This window comes from Jaculus jaculus, chromosome X, assembly GCF_020740685.1.
Source record: "Jaculus jaculus isolate mJacJac1 chromosome X, mJacJac1.mat.Y.cur, whole genome shotgun sequence".
Taxonomy (NCBI): Eukaryota; Metazoa; Chordata; class Mammalia; order Rodentia; family Dipodidae; genus Jaculus; species Jaculus jaculus.
The window spans coordinates 105,441,200-105,458,365 of record NC_059125.1 but is presented as its reverse complement, the minus strand read 5'-3'; the positions used below and the strand labels follow the sequence as shown (position 1 = coordinate 105,458,365).

The 17,166-nt window shown below is 38.0% G+C and overlaps 1 protein-coding gene across 1 annotated transcript in view; it reads right to left on the bottom strand.

Annotated features, from left to right (window-relative positions):
- Positions 1-17,166, bottom strand: part of Alg13 (ALG13 UDP-N-acetylglucosaminyltransferase subunit) — a 79,621-nt gene that overhangs the window by 23,415 nt on the left and 39,040 nt on the right. Inside the window, 10 exon segments of the mRNA XM_045140354.1 lie at positions 471-612; positions 772-885; positions 1,255-1,501; positions 4,017-4,144; positions 7,537-7,637; positions 8,162-8,226; positions 12,109-12,217; positions 13,474-13,549; positions 15,529-15,691; positions 15,869-15,950. Coding sequence (XP_044996289.1) covers positions 471-612; positions 772-885; positions 1,255-1,501; positions 4,017-4,144; positions 7,537-7,637; positions 8,162-8,226; positions 12,109-12,217; positions 13,474-13,549; positions 15,529-15,691; positions 15,869-15,950 — 1,227 coding nt within the window.

The window sequence follows — 17,166 nt, the reverse complement described above, 5'->3', positions numbered from 1 at the left end:
GTTAGCTCACAAATAGGCAAGACTGGGTTGATATTGTATATATGTAAGTACAATGATTATAATGGGGAGGTAATATGATGGAGAATGGAATTTCAAAGGGGAAAGTGTGGGGGTGGGGAGGGAGGGAATTACCCTGGGATATTTTTTATAACCACGGAAAATGTTAATAAAAATTTAAAAATTAAAAAAAAATAGGCAAGACTGTGTACCTTTACCCCTTTTTCTAAGAAACAGCTTTAACAACAAATCTCTTTCTTCTGCTTTATAGAAGCTCCAAAATAATAAGTTCATGTTTCTGTGGCAGGCTTTATTCACTTGTTCATATAACCTTAAAATTAGGGCTGTGTGTCGAGGACAAAGGGCTCAGCAATACAGTACTTGTCTTGCATGTGTAAGACCCTAAGTTGGATCCTTGGGACTGGGAAAAAAAAGAAGGAAAATGTTTTTGAGTGCAGTTTTGATCCACTTACAGGTAAAGTTGGGTAAGCAGTCTCATTTCCTTCTTCAAGTTCATAGTAAGAAAGAGTTTCTTCCACACCATTCTCTGGAACATAGCCATATAGGCATTCCTTATTCATACAATGCATCTGATGGTGACTCTGTCTAAAAGAGCTTAGTTTGGAAAGCAATACAAAGAAGTTAAAATACGGCAGTAACCTGTTTCCAATCTCTACAAAATAATTCCCAAAGTTTATGCCTTTTAAAGATTAGTACATAGCAATAAGACACAACACATCCACATTTATGACTTTCAACCCTTAAAACACTTACCGAGACCTATAGGACACATTATCATATGCTTGGCAGCACCTTTTATTTGGGGCAGAGTAAAAGCCAAGTTTAGGGCCTGGCATGTTCTGCCGGTTTATAAAGCAGGATGAATCCCTAGAATGAAAAACAAAAAAACTTTTTTAGTCAATCTATAGTTAAAGACAATATATCTTTATAAACACATTCAACTTGAAAGAACTATGCACTGATATTGTGCCTATTTATTAATAATAGATCCATACATCATACAGATAATCTTTTGATGACACTTATGTTTGAGGAGCTCTTCAACTGCTTCATATTGCTATAGACTATGAGAATACAAATCTGCCAACGAATGACAAGAATTTAAGTATGCATGACCTCTATGCTCACTTTCAGCACATAGTACAAATGTCTCTTAGTTCCACTGTAATTCTGTACAGGAGTTATTTCCAATATCTAAACAAAGTCGTACATGATCACAAGTCAATTAATTCTCACCTGGGCATCCCATATCCCCGACCTTGTCTCTGAGATGAATGGTGAGGATAAAATTGTCCATTGGGCATAACATTTCCAACTGTCTGTGAGTAGTGAAGTGGAGGCTCATTCCCGTAATGCATACTATGCTGAAGCCTGGGTGGGAGGAGAGAGCTTCCCCTGTTGTAAGCCATAGTCATATAAACCTCTTTGCCACGAACTTTTTTGAACATTTTCTTCTGTTGCTTCATGCTCATCTCCGACATAGCTTTTAAAAGACAAATGGTATAAGCTTCATAACTGTAGTGGTTTGATTCAGGTGTCCCCCATAAACTTAGGTATTGGGAATGCTACCTCCCCAGCTGATGGATATTTGGGAATTAATGCCTCCTGAAGGGAGTGTATCATTGGGGGCGGGCTTATGGGCTTTATAGGCAGTTTCCCCATGCCAGTGTTTGGCACGCCCTCCTGTTGCTGTGGTCCACCTTATGTTGGCCAGAGGGTGATGTCCACTCTCTGCTCATGCCATCGCTTTCCCCTGCCATCGTGGAGCTTCCCTCAAGCCTGGAAGCCAAAATAAATCTCTTTTTCCCAGAAGCTGCTCTTGGTTGGGTGATTTCTACCAGCAATGTGAACCGGACTGCAACAATAACCAAAAGTTTGGGAGTCTCCATGTCCCTTCACCATCATAGTTCCTTAAATTGTCTTGAGGAATTTCTTTGGGTAAAATCAAACAGTTGGATATAAGGAGAAAATTCTTGTGTTTTTCAAAGATGTACTAGATCTTATAGTTGAAACAGTTGAATGAACAGATAATTTCTATATCAACGGACATTTTAGCCCTCATTCTTATCAGGAGCTTTGGTTTTCAAAAAAACTATTGCACCATCCAATCTCCTACACTATTTATTCTCTAAGAAATTATGCTGAGTATCTCTGGCAGTTTCTATGAGGTATCTTCATAGTTTTTTGGAAAATATATAAAATATGTACCACAAACTTGCCCATCAAGGTGGCTTCTCAATTAGGGACAGGTTTACCCCTCCCTCCTGAGGAGTACAGCTGGAGACATTTTTGTTGCAATGACTAGGCACAAGGGGCAACTGACATACTTCTAGTGGGCAGAAGCCAAGGATCACACTACAGTACAAAGCAACTGCCATCTTAAACACCAGTAATATGGAAGATAAGAAATTCTCTTGGGAAAACTGGATATACATCTGCAGAAGGATGAAAATAGATTCTGCTCTCTTGCCATGCACAAGAATTAAGTCCAAATGGATTAAAGACCTTAACATCAGACCTGAAACTCTGAAACTGCTAGAGGAAAAAGTAGGAGAAACCCTTCAACATATTGGTCTTGGCAAAGACTTTCTGAATACAACCCCAATTGCTCAGGCAATAAAACCACAGATTAATCACTGGGACCTCATGAAATTACAAAGATTTTGCACTGCAAACGACACAGTGAAAAAAGCAAAGAGGCAACCTACAGAATGGGAAAAAATCTTTGCCAGCTATATATCTGATAGAGGATTAATATCTAGGATATACAAAGAACTCAAAAAGTTAAATAATAAGGAATCAAACAAGCCAATCAAAAAATGGGCTATGGAGCTAAATAGAGCATTCTCAAAGGATGAAATATGAATGGCATATAAGCATCTAAAAAAATGTTCTATGTCCCTAGTCATCAGAGAAATGCAGATTAAAACTACATTGATATTCCATCTCACTCCTGTCAGATTGGCCACCATCAAGAAAACAAATGATCATAAATGTTGGCGGGGATGTGGAAAGAGGAACCCTTCTACACTGCTGGTGGGAATGCAATCTGGTCCAGCCATTGTGGAAATCAGTGTGGACGTTCCTAAAACAGCTAAAGATTGATCTACCCTATGACCCAGCTATAGCACTCCTAGGCATATATCCGAAGGACTCATCTCATTTCCTTAGAAGTACGTGCTCAACCATGTTTATTGCTGCTCAATTTATAATAGCTGGGAAATGGAACCAGCCTAGATGTCCCTCAACTGATGAGTGGATAATGAAGATGTGGCACATTTATACAATGGAGTTCTACTCAGCGGTAAAGAAAAATGAAGTTATGAAATTTGCAGAAAAATGGATGGACCTGGAAAGGATTATACTAAGTGAGGTAACCCAGGCCCAGAAAGCCAAGCGCCACATGTTCTCTCTCATATGTGGATCCTAACTACAGATGATTGGGCTTCTGCGTGAAAATGAAAATACTTAGTAGCAGAGGCCAGTAAGTTAAAAAGGAGATATAAAGGGAAGAGAAAGGAGGGTACTTAATAGGTTGATATTGTATCTATGTAAGTACAATGATTGAGATGGGGAGGTAATATGATGGAGAATGGAATTTCAAAGGAGAAAGTGTGTGTGGGGGAAGGGAATTAACATGGGATTTTTTTAATAATCATGGAAAATGCTAATAAAATTTTTAAAAAAAGAAATTTTCTACAACAGGACATATGAAATACCTTTAAAGCTATAGTATTGTTAAGTCAAAGAAACTACAAGCATAGACTATAAATCAAGATAGAAGACCACAAGAGATAATAAGGGGAAGGGGGGCAAAAGGACATATAAGTGGAAAGTAGGCTATGGGGGAGGATGGAAGGGGATGGAGAGGGGAAACAAAAATTTTTTGTAACACAACATTATGAAATACTAATTCAATGAATGCCAATAAAAATAAATTTAAAGGAGGGGAAGTTGCTACAAAGAAAAAATAAAAGAAACACCTTTAGAATACAAACCCATTTCTGGCAAGTAGCCTCCATTTATTTTCTGGCCACCTCTTCCTTTGCGACTTGGCAGGCCACTCCAGGAAGGAACAAATGGCGCTTGGGTAACTGGTTTTAAGTTAGCCAGTGGAACCACATGCCTTAAAATTAAAGATATTATGAATCAATTATAACAAAAAGTTAACTCTCATTCTGTGTACACAGCCCCCCGAATTCCTTCTGGTTCATTTTCAAGTAAATTTTCTTTAACTGTTCATATTAGCTTACCAGTTCATTTGAATTCTTTTGGCTTAGAACACATAAAAACTAGTTTGTACCATGCTTCTGGAGTACATTTGCAGTGGCTAGAGGCCCTGGCATACCCATCTCTCTTTCTCTCTCTCTCTCTCTTATCAATAAATGAAAATGGGCTGGAGAGATGGCTTAGCGGTTAAGCACTTGCCTGTGAAGCCTAAGGACCCCAGTTCAAGGCTCGATTCCCCAGGACCCAGATGCACAAGGGGGTGCATGCTTCTTCTGGAGTTCGTTTGCAGTGACTGGAGGCCCTGGCGTGCCCATTATCCCTCCCCCTCCCTTGCCTCTTTCTCTCTCTGTCTCTCATAAATAAATAAATAAATAAATAATTTAAGTAATAAATGAAAATAAGGTAATATTTTGAGTGTCAGGTGCTGTGCTAGGATCCACATCCAAGCAAACAAAGAAGCTCGTGGCCTGGCAGCAGCACAGAAAGTTTCCTCTGTCTGGACTATGGGAAACACAAAGATGACCTTTGGGGTTCGGGTGCTTCTAAAACCTTCCAGCCTTCCAGTGGGAAATTTTTCAGTATCCTGAAAAATTGAGGGGGATGGCACTCAATAAAATCACCTGCTAGCTGGGCATGGTGGCACACACTTTTAATCCCATCACTGGGGAGGCAGAAGTAGAAGGATCACTGTGAGTCTGAAACCACACTGAGACTGCTTAGTAAATTCCAGGTCAGCCTAAGCTAGAGCAAGACCTTACCTTAAAAAACAAAACCAAAAAAAGGGGGGGGGAGGGCTGGAGAGACTTAGCAATTGCTTGTCTATGAAGCCTTGGGATCCAGGTTCGATTCCCCAGTAACCAAGTAAGCCAGATGCACAAGGTGGCAATACATCTGGAGTTCGTTTGCAATGGCTACAGTCCCTGGCGTGCCTATTCTCATTGTCTATTTGCCTCTCCCTCTCTCTCTCTCAAATAAATAAAATAAAGAAGAAGCATTTTGGGCTGGAGAGATGGCCTAATGGTTAAGGCATTTGCTAGCAAAGCCAAAATACCCAGGTTCGATTCCCCAGTACCCACATAAAGATGTACAAAGTGGCACATGTGTCTTGAGTTCATTTGCAGTGGATGGAGGTGCGCCCATTCTCTCTCTCTCCTCTCTCTCTCTCTCTCTCTCTCTGCTTGCAAATAAAATAAAAATAAAAATAAAAATAAAAACTAGTTTGTAGAATTTCAAAGCTGTTTATAGCACCTGTTATATCCAAAAGACTGTGGTAGATATACTAGCTCACAAAGATTTACAGGGCCCTCCTTGAAGGAGTATCATAATTCTTTCACAATCCACTCACATCAGGTTTAGCTATATAAGCCGCTAACTGTGAGCCATAAAAAATAGATGCTTTGGGCTGGGGAGAAAGCTCAGTGAGATTAAGTATGACTACCTGAATTCAAGTCCCAGTACCCATGTAAAAATACTAGGCATATAACCGGAGAGATGGATTAGCAGTTAAGGCACTTGCTGGCCAAGCCAAAAGACCCAGGTTAGGACCCAGGTTTGAGTCCCCAGTATACCACATAAAGCCAGGTGTACAAAGTGGGCATGCATCTGGAGTTTTACAGTGGCTAGAGGCCCCAGTATGCCCATTCTCTCTCTTTCTCTATGTCTCTTTCTTAAATAAATACTTTAAAAAAATACTAGGCATGACAACATGCACATATAATCACAGTGCTGGGAAGATGGAGACAGGGATCCCTGGGCCTTGCTGGCTAGTCAATCTAGCCTAATTGATGATAGTCAAACCAATGACACCTTGTTTCAAAATGAAGTATACAGTGTTCTGAAAGATAACAAAATGTACATGCACACATGTGCACGGACATACTCCCTCCCATACAAACAAGGATACATACATGTACACCATACACACACATACAAATAAAGATGAGAACTTTTAAGGAGCAAGTAAGTGGGCTGTCATGCTCCTATTTTTTTCCCTTGCCTACAATCTTGAAAGCATGTGCCAAAACAGCCTCACCAGAGTGTGAGTAGGAGGACTGCCATGAGTTAGAGGCTAGCCTGGGCTATAGTAAACCCTGCCTCAAAAATCTAGAGCCTCTACCCAAGCCAAATGACACATACGTGGATTTCAAGATCTGTGATATATAGGACTAAAATTTCTAGGCCAGCTGCAACAACTTAACAAGAACCTATCTCAAAATCAAAGGGCTGGAGATAGAGGTCAGTGGTAAAGTGCTTGACTATCAAATGCAAGGCCAAATTTCAATCCTCAGTACCAAAGAGAACAAAAGAAAAAAAATCAAGAGCTTTTATTGTTTCAACTCTCCTTAACTGTTTCTCTATGGACATGCTAAATGAGAGCAAATTTTACTTTAATATGTTTGGATTAAGTCAGCATGAACTAGTAATATCTTTTTTAAAAAAAAATTTATTTATTTGAGACAGAGAAATAGGAAGATAAGAGAGAATAGGCACACCAGGGCCTCCAGCCACTGCAAATGAACTCCATATATATGCAACCCCTTGTGCATCTGGCTTACATGGGTCCTGGAGACTCAAACCTAGGTCCTATGGCTTTGCAGGCAAGTGTCTCAACTACGAAGCCATCTCTCCAGCCCTGGTTTAATATATCTTGAGCTTAATCAATAGCATTGGCATCACATGGAAACTTGTTAAAAATTCAAACTCTTGGGCCCCATCTCAGAATTACTGAATGAGAAATTTAGGAGACTAGGTTCATTGTGTTTTCAAAAGATGTTTGTTAAAAATATTAAAGGAAGCCGGGCGTGGTAGCGCACGCCTTTAATCCCAGCACTCGGGAGGCAGAGGTAGGAGGATCCCCGAGAGTTCGAGGCCACCCTGAGACTACATAGTGAATTCCAGGTCAGCTTGAGCCAGAGTGAGACCCTAACTCGAAAAACCAAAAAAAAAAAAAAAAAAAAGAGAAAAAAAATATTAAAGAACTTGAGCAACTTTTCTTGATACTGGCAGAAACTCAGCAAACCAGTTTTCAGATTACTATGGATAGTTTTACACAAAAATTCTAGTGTACTAATTCAAATAATTTGGCCAGTGTCTAAAATTTGCAATTTTTCATGTGGGACACCTATATTACAATTTCATACTTCAACAGATGCTTTACTAATTCAAAATAATTAGGCCAGAAAATAAAAATCTGCTTCTTTTACTAGTGTCTGTTAATTCACAATTTAATTTTATGAAAAGGCACCACGAGCTCAAGATTTTAGTCACTTAAAATTATTAGATTCTTACTTTTCTGCCAATTCTTCAATGAAAACTGTTACTGAATTTTTGTCACTTCCAACTTCTTGAATGTGAGCGTTATAATGTTTTCCACCTGATTCCAGGTAAACCTGAACGATAAGAAAGTACATTGATACAACTTTAGGAAAACGTATTAATATATAAAGTGCTATCTGCTGATGAATCTTTGACCAAATGAAAATACAACTTTTCCCCCAAATAATTCAATGTCTAGTTTTTTGTTTTGTTTTGTTTTTTTAGAATTAGATCAAGACTGCTACTATAGGTCAATGGAAGAAGCACAAACTGTTTTATATCTAATTATGAGAAAAAATAAAATACAAAAAATTTTTTAAAAATTGTCAAAGTCTTGATCAATACCAGTTCTGTGGTTAGGGATCAAACCCAGGCAACCACTGAGTTGAGCTACATACCTAACATTTTTTTTCCAACAAAATCTTGCTATAGTTATGTAGCTCACCCTGGCCTTAAATGTGTGATCCACCTACCTCAGTTTCCTGAGTGCTGGGATTATAGACATGCATCATCAGGCCTAATTTCATGACTCATTCACATTAATGACTAAAAAGATAATCTTGAGAGAAACAAATAATTGATTAAAGAAGGAACTAACCTGACACTTGTCTCCCAAATAGTACTGTCTCCCAGCATACTCCATACAATCCGATTTCTGAAGTTCTATTAAAAGAGAAACAAGATTAAAAGCTCATTTAAATTAATCCCTTTCTTATTTTACATCATTCAATTTTTTAACTTGCCAAAGTGCTTTTACCAATGCTATCAACATCAGGTAAAGATCCAAAAGGATCATGCCAATACTTTTGATGGGTACATTCTGTGGTCACTGTGCCAGTTTTGTGCTTTAAGAAAAAAAAAAAAAGGATAAGTGGCTGGGCATAGTGGCACACATCTTTAATACCAGCATTTGAAAGGCAGATGTTGGAAGAATCCTGTGGGTTCAAGGCCAGCCTGAGTCTACATGGTAAATTCCAGGCCAGCCTGGGCTCGAGTAAGACCCTACTTCAAAAAAAAAAAAAAAAGGACAACTGGCGAAATAAGCAAGGGTGATGTTTTCCTGTGAACTGGATACCAGCACAAAGGGGAAGGAGATCAATGCAGAGAAAAATCAACTCCTACCAAATCAGAGAGCCAGAGCCTCAGAGGCCCCCAACACCTCAGCACTGAAGCAGACCAAAAATGAACCCAACATGGCTCAGGGAAATCTTGCGGAAGAGGGGGCGGAAAGAATGTCAGAGTTACATGTTGGGTCATGATTTTCAGAGACATTTATCATACTAATAACTGGGGGCTAACTCCACAATGCACGACCCATTTTCAATAATAAGGAGGGTCTAATGGGAGGGGGTAGATCACAGATGAGCCTAAATAATGGTACCAAACTGCCTGTATTTACTGAAAAGAAAACTAATAAATTAAATTAAAAAAAAAAAAAAAAAAAAAAAAAGTGGAAACAGGGACTCTCATCTCAGATTTGGTCACACACTAAAAAGACATTTGAAGGCTGAGGAGATAGCTCAGGAGCTAAAACATTTGCTTCTAAAGCCTGCCAGCCTGGATTCATTTCTGTAGCATGCCTGTAAAGCTGGATACAAAGTGGTATAAATACATATTACCCTTAAAAGGCACAATTTGAAAATAACACTATGTATCTCCTTGTAAGAGCCCTCCCTTACACATACACACACTTCCCCTTGTTATTTGTTTTTAATCTTTCAGTGAGCCCAGAGTTCACAGATTCAGGTAGACAAGCTAGGCAGCAAGCTCTGGTGATCCTATCTCCACCTTCTCAGCACTATAATTATAAGAACATAAATATACCTAGCATTTACATGCGTGCTAGGGACCCAAACTCAGGTAAACACACTTGTGCAGCAAGCATTTTATCCACTTAGCCTTATCTTCAACCCTATATGTACATTTTTAAAACAAAGATCTACTATGGCAGATAAAGCATTAACATTATTCTAATTAACTATACTTGATTCACCAAAGATCAGACTTGAATATGACACATTGCAAGTTTATTTTAGGCAGTACTTTAAGGCCTAGTCTGATGAACTTACTTCGAAAGAAGAGATAAAATTACAGATTTCTTGGACCAAACAGTATTAAAAGTACTAAAATTAAAAATAGATTTTAGGGCTGGAGAGGTGGCTTAGCAGTTAAGCACTTGCCTGTGAAGCCTAAGGACCCCGGTTCGAGGCTCAGTTCCCCAGGACCCACATTAGCCAGATGCACAAGGGGGCGTGCACATCTGGAGTTTGTTTGCAGTGGCTGGAGACCCTGGTGCGCCCATTCTCTCTCTCTCTGTCACTCTCAAATAAATAAATAAAAATACACAAAATATTTAAAAAATCAATAAATAAATTTTAGGCCAGGCATAGTAGTGCATGCCTTTAATCCCAGCACTTGGGAGGCAGAGGTAGGAGGATTGCTATGAGTTCGAGGCCACCTGGGCTGAAACACCAAGAAAATGAAAAAAATAAAAGAATTACCTTTGGGTTGGAGAGATGGCTTAGCAGTTAAGGCATTTGCCTGCAAAGCCAAAGGATCTCCGTTTGATTCTCCAGGACTCATGTAAGCCAGATGCATAAAGGGGTGCATGTGTCTGGAGATCTGCAGTGGCTGGGGCCCTAGCATGTCCAATCTTTCCTTTCCCCTCCCTCTCTCTCTCTTCCACTTCCCCCTCTCAAATAAATGTTTTTAAAGTATTTATAAAAAATTAAAAGTATTAAAATTCTGGATCTGGGGAGATGGTTCAGTGGATAAAGTGCCTGTTATACAAGTCTGAGAATCAGAGTTCAGATTTCCAGCACCCAGGTAAATGGCAGGTGGGTATAGCAGCCTGCCTGTAATCCCAGTACTCAGGAGGCAGAAACAGGTGATCCATGAGGCAAACTGGTTGGCTAGACTAGCCAAATCACAGAGCTGTGAAATAAAGTGAGAGGAAGAAACCTGATATCAACCTCTGTCCTCCAAATGCTTGTACTCTCACATACGTGTGCCCACAAAAATATATACACAGGCACACTGCATACATATATGCCAACAAAAACAAAAAAGTAGCAAATTCTACTTTTAAACATCATAAGAATACTGAGATTAGAAATTTAGGTCACTTTCATGTATCACAATGTAACGTTCTTCTTTTGGCTTTTTTCTGCCATTTAAAAATGAAAGGGCTACATATAGCACTGGTAGGCACTACATGAGCTACCGGGGAAAAGTGACCAACATCTGTCTGAGCAACTCAAAGTGTAAGCTACTCAGAGGCAAACAACCTAGCTGATGCTCACACAAGTCCAATGGTGACACACAGCCTTGGTGGATAACCAACAGCTCTTAGATTGGCTAACAGATCTGCTCAGTAGAAAGGAACCCATATCTGGAACTGGGAAACAAGTTAGAATCATATCCAGTTAACGATTTTGCTTTCCAATGTCAAACACATTAATCTTGGTACAAGAAGAGGGTCTACACCCTTTTAAATTTTCTGTAACTAATGGTTATCCCATTTAACTGGTGCTGACTTCACTCTCTGTTGGAGATTCTGCTTCTCTTTTTCAGATGGGAGCTGGAACTGAGGAGATAAAATGACCCAGCACACTTCACCACAGCCCCAGCTGAAACCACACAGGAACTGGGGCAATGAGGAAGGGTGCTATTTTCTCCTGAACCTGATATCAGCACAAGGGATAGAGACAGACACTGAGGACACTCAACACCTACCAACGCAGAGATCCAGAGGCTCCTATGAGCCCATCACTGAGCTAGACTTAAAACGCACCTAACAAGGCTCAGGTTATTTTGCCAAAGGAGGGAGGCAGAAAGATTGCTAGAAAAAAAGGTTGGGACATTTTGCAGAGACATTGTCTATTCCCCCATAACTGATGCTGTTCCCACAATGCATGGCCCACAATCCCCATCTGGTTCACCTGTATCCCCAAGAAGGAAGGCCTCTTCAGAAAAAGGATAGGGATGGGGGAGAGGATGGCACCAACATGTGCTGTTTACATAATAGCATGTCCCTATCTAATAAAAATAAAATTTAAAAAGTGAAAGGGCTATTCCTTACCATACAGACCAAACAGGTGGAAGGACAGATCTTGTTCACAGTTCTGACCACTTGGGATGAACTTGTTTCTAAAAGTCTCTGGTACTCCTATGATTATCTATCTAGAGGCTCTCCCAACAAAATCTTTGCTAACTGAAGTCTCAGATAAGCATCTGGCTCTAAAGGAACCCTTTTCAACTAAACCCATTTGTTTCTGCCTTCTAATTTAAATCACACATAGAGTAAGAAGACAAATGATAGTAGGATGTTAAAAAGAAAACAATTACAAAATTAAATTTGTTGCAACTCCCAAGAAACAACTTTCAAGATTATGTCCTACATGTGTCAGAACTCAAAAGCACCCTACTGAGGGAGGGAATTACCATGGGATATATTTTGTAATCATGGAAAATGTTAAAAAATAAATAAATAAATAAATAAAAAACAAACAACAACAAAAAAGCACCCTACTTTTATTTCATTACCTTTTCTACTATCCAACCAAACATCAAATTCTATATTACGATAGATTTCTGGATCCAGAGCTTTCAGAACCTTATAAGGGAACAGCATCCTTGGTGGAGTTTCTGAAACCTTAAACAAAAATAGTCATGTTACAAACCCACCATCTTTGAATTCTTCCTTCTGAGAAAGAACTATTTCTTTTCTTCTTTTAAAACTATGTGTATTCCTACTTTTCTTTCTTTAATAAGAACTACCTCTATAAATTTGACCATGCATTTTGTTTAACTGAATGATGAAAGGAACAAAATCCAAATAATCTAAGAGTTTAGACAGTAAATGAGAAATACTACTGTCTTGAGCAACCTATAACCCAAAACACATGGAAGTAACATAGAACAGGATTAGAAACTTTGTCCCTATATTCAGCAAGTGCTATCTTGATATGTACAAGTATTTGTGTATCCTAAAGTCACCTACAAGTATTTGAAAAGTTTATCTTCCTTTAATCCCAGCACTTGGGAGGCAGAGGTAGGAGGACTGCTGTGAGTTCTAGGCAACCCTGAGAATTCCAGGTCAGCCTGAGCTAGAGTGAAACCCTACCTCAAAAAAGAAAAAAAAAAAAAAAAGTTTGTCTTATCACATTCTGTTATAATTTCCAATACCATTTTTCTTCTGTTTTCCTAGAATCTCACCATATTAAATAGCATCCTGTAATTACCAGCACTTAGAGCACAAAGAGAGATTGTAATAGGATTTGTAATACTCTTCTACTATCCTAAAACTTAAAGCCTACTTATGCCTACACAGAAAGTACCATTTTCCAGCTGGGCGTGGTGGCGTACGCCTTTAATCCCAGCACTCAGGAGGCAGAGGTACGAGGATCGCTGTGAGTTCGAGGCCACCCTGAGACTACATATTGAATTCCACGTCAGCCTGGACCAGAAAAAACCTCGAAAAACCAAAAAAATAAAATAAAATAAAAAGAAACTAACATTTTCCATATTTCTTCAACCATAAGAGAATGGATATAGCACCTAATTGCTTGGAATAGGATCAGTATAAGCCAATATCAATGAAAATAAAGCAACCTTAGCATCAGAAAATTAATTATAAGCTAAATATTATATGATTATAACAAATGGTTAACTTGAAAGTAAAAGCTTTTAAAGTTTCTCAAGTATTCAGAGTTGGTTTTGAAAAAAATCTAAAAACTTCCTAGGTATGAAAATTCACAGTTCACATTTTATACTTTTGAACAGGTAGAATTTCACAAATACATGACCTAATCCTCCCCAAGACACATATAATTAGAACTATCTAATTTTAACTATGACTATGCTTTTAGAGTAAAGTATAAAAATTATTTATCTTTGAAAATATCAAACCTTTGATTCTTCTGTTCTTTGGTGACAGCCCTGTGGTATGTTTTCAATATTGCAGCAGGCACCATATTCTTCATTCCTAATTGAAAAGAATTAAAGCAAAGAGTTTATTGTAAATGCAGTAGTTATTTTCCTCATGTCTAACAACTATGCTGCCACCCAGTAGTAAAGTAGTTTTATAGTTTTATGGTTCCTTTCCAAGCACGTGCAACAAAATACTTACTTAACAGATTAAATCCTATATTTCTTAACACCTGTGAAAATACAATTTTAAGAATCCCTAATCATCCCATTTCCTAACTCACAACTTCTGAAGTTCTATTCTCCAGTTAATTTCTAATCATATATAACTTTTGCAAATAAATGATTTAAAAAATGCAATACATCCCTTAATGATTTCTCTCTCCCCTGCTACTGGCAAGCAAATAGGCAACTATGTTCACCAACCGAGTAAAGGCACAGAAGGTAGGTACTTCTTCCCTACTTTCCAGAGGAAAAAAAAAAAAAAAAACCACTGAAGCTATCATTCCTATAGTCAGAAGAAAATACATACCACCAAGTATCTGTATATGAGTGGGAAATTGTATATTTCCCCAAAAACTTCAGTCAAGAACTCAGGCCTGTGAGACCCTTAGCAGAAGGTCCATGCCAAGCTTTCTAAACTACATAAATCCTAACATCGATGTGTTGTTTTAAAGCTGGCAGTTTGTGGTAATATTACCTTCCTACTAATATAGCTACCACAAACTTGAAGTTCTTAAGGAATCAGTAAAAAATGAAGTTATGTCTACTCTGATAAAATGACTGTCACTCCTATGGTCCCAAAAAAGCTTTAAAAAACTCTTTCCTATCAAAATGAAAAAGTATGCAAACATTAAATGTTGAACAAAAAGAACTAAAACACTAAGGCTAAAACATCTGAATGGTAAGAAACATTAATTTCTAGACAGAACTAAGAATCAGAAAGACAACACTCAACTTATCTAAAATCCAGTGTCTTTTTAATATTTTTTTATTTAAGAAAGAGGCGGGGGGGGGGGGAAGAATGGGTATACCAGGGCTTCGAGCCACTGCAAACAACCTCCAGACACATGTGCCACCTTGTGCATCTGACTTACATGGATGCAGAGGAATCAAGCCTGGGTCCTCTGGCTTTGCAGTCAAGCGCCTTAACCGCTAAGCCATGTCCCCAGTCCTAAAACCCCAGAGCACAAACTAAAGGTAGACACTCAAAACCTCCTGACTTTTCTTTGCTTGTTTGAAAGATTTTTATACTTGTTGAATGTGTGTATCAAGTAATAACTCAATCTGCTAGCATTTCAAAATAACAAAGCTGGTTCTCTGAACATATGGCCAATACATTACCTACATCAGAATACTTGAGAAGAATTTTTTTTAAAAAACAAATTCCTGGGTCCAGTCTGACCTCAAATTTTGGAACAGTAGGCAAAGAAAACAATCTAATAAACAATGAGTAATTTCTAAATAAAATATGATATTGTATATATGTAAGTACAATGATTGAGATAGGGAGGCAATATGATAGAGAATGGAATTTCAAAGGGGAAAGTGTGGGGTGAGAGGGAGGGTATTACCATGGCGTATTTTTTATAATCATGGAAAATGTTAATAAAAATTGTGAAAAGAAAAATAAATATGAAGCTGGTGGTGCACACCTTTAATACAAGCTACTAGTAAGACTGAGATAAGAGGATCACTGTTAGTTTGAAGCCATCCTGAGACTACATAGTGAATTCCAGGTCAGCCTGGCCTACAGCGAGACTCTACATCAAAGAAAAAAAAAAAAACTCGAAAAACATTCAACTCATTCTAAAGTCTCTTCTAACAAAACAAACTGGATTGTGATTTTTACCAGAACCTCTAAAATCTGAACATTTAACAATAGAATATATTCCTTTGGCAAAATAATATGTATCCTAAAATAACATTTATCAATACATGTGTGTGTGATCTCTAATTAGGGTGTTTCCACTATCAGATGATAATTCAGAGAAGCACAAAACATGACTATCATATAGTTGGAAACCCCACTCTTACCTGTCCTGAGTTGAGCTTTTCTGATCAGAATGGGCTTCTACATTTCCAGTCAGAGCATTGTTTCTGTTTCTCCTGGAACCACTTCGAAACAACTCAACTGCAGTTTTCAACGTTTCTTCCTTCACAACAAATACATCTTTATAGAGAATTTCATACAATATAGCTGAAGGAAGAAAGAGAACCAAATTATCAAAAGACTTTCATAACAATGATAAAACATCTGTAACACGGGAGCATATAGGTTTTCCAAAGGATCCAATTTACAGTGAGTTTTTCAGCTTACAGACTGACAACCACTCATCTGAAATTGTACTCGAATATTTACAAAGCCTTTATATACCTTGGCAAATGGCTGCAGCTGACTGAAATTGTTTTGAGTACACAGAATCATAATGGCCATTATTTGAATAACACAGCAGAATCTGAAAAAAAAATGCAGAACAATTAAGTTAATATCACATGTCCTACAATCATGAAAGTAGGCCAGTAATCAGCAACTGATGTCTAATGAATGTATTATTTGTAGAAGTGATTTAAAAAATCTAAATACAATAAAATACAAGCTGTACCTAACAGAGACATTCTTGACAATGATTTTTAAATGCTAAGATTAAAATCAATATTAACGTTATACGTAGTTTCAATCACATTCCCTGAATACGTTAAACAAGTCCTGATTCAATAATGTGCATTAAAATGGAACTTTTACATTTTATAAAGTGAGTTACTAAACAGAACAGGAAACCTAACATGTCAAAAGTCCAATCTTAACTTTAAAGAGTGACTGGGAAAAATGTATTAAACTTTCCAATGCCCAAGTATCCCAAACTCAAGACTAAGGGCAGAAAAGGGTATCATTTAATTTGTATCTGGAGTTCGTTTGCAGTGGCTGGAGGCCCTGGTGCACCAATTCTCTGTCTGCCTCATACTCTGTCTGTTGCTATAAAATGAATAAAAATAAACAAAAGAATTTAAAAAACTTGCTTCCATTCACTTACAGTAAATGAATCAAACCATATTCCATATCTGCTCAGATATGATCTGATGACAGCATTCCTTTTTTATTAGTTATATATATAGTGTGTATACAGCCATGCTGGTTGGTGAGAATATTATTCATTCCAATGAAATAGGGAGCATTATAAGCAAATCAAACTCACCTTCGATATAGAAGTAATTTAGTAAAAACCAAAAGCAGTCAAGAGAAAGCGAAAGAAAGTCAAGCCCTGTTGAAGGACAGTACTAGCTAAAGGCTGTACTGCTCTGATTCCCAGGCAGGTACCTTCAGGCCCTTTCATTACCTTGGTGATATTTGGAGAGTTTACCTAACCAGTCTTTGAAACAGCATCTGAACTCTCCACAGTCCTTTAACACCCTGTCATTTCCTTTCATTTTCCCCCTCACAACTCTTATACTTTCATAATTTTATGAACTTGATAAATGTATAAGAATACCTCCAGTGTTCAAGCCTACGGAATGATTATAATTTGCCTATTCAAAGAAATGAATAAAAAAGTAGCCAAATGAATGACAGAATAGACCCAAATGAAGTTACTCAATTTTCTTATGTATGTGCCTTATGTTACATATGCATACCATGCATATGTATCCCATGCACATGCATGCATGCAGAGGTCA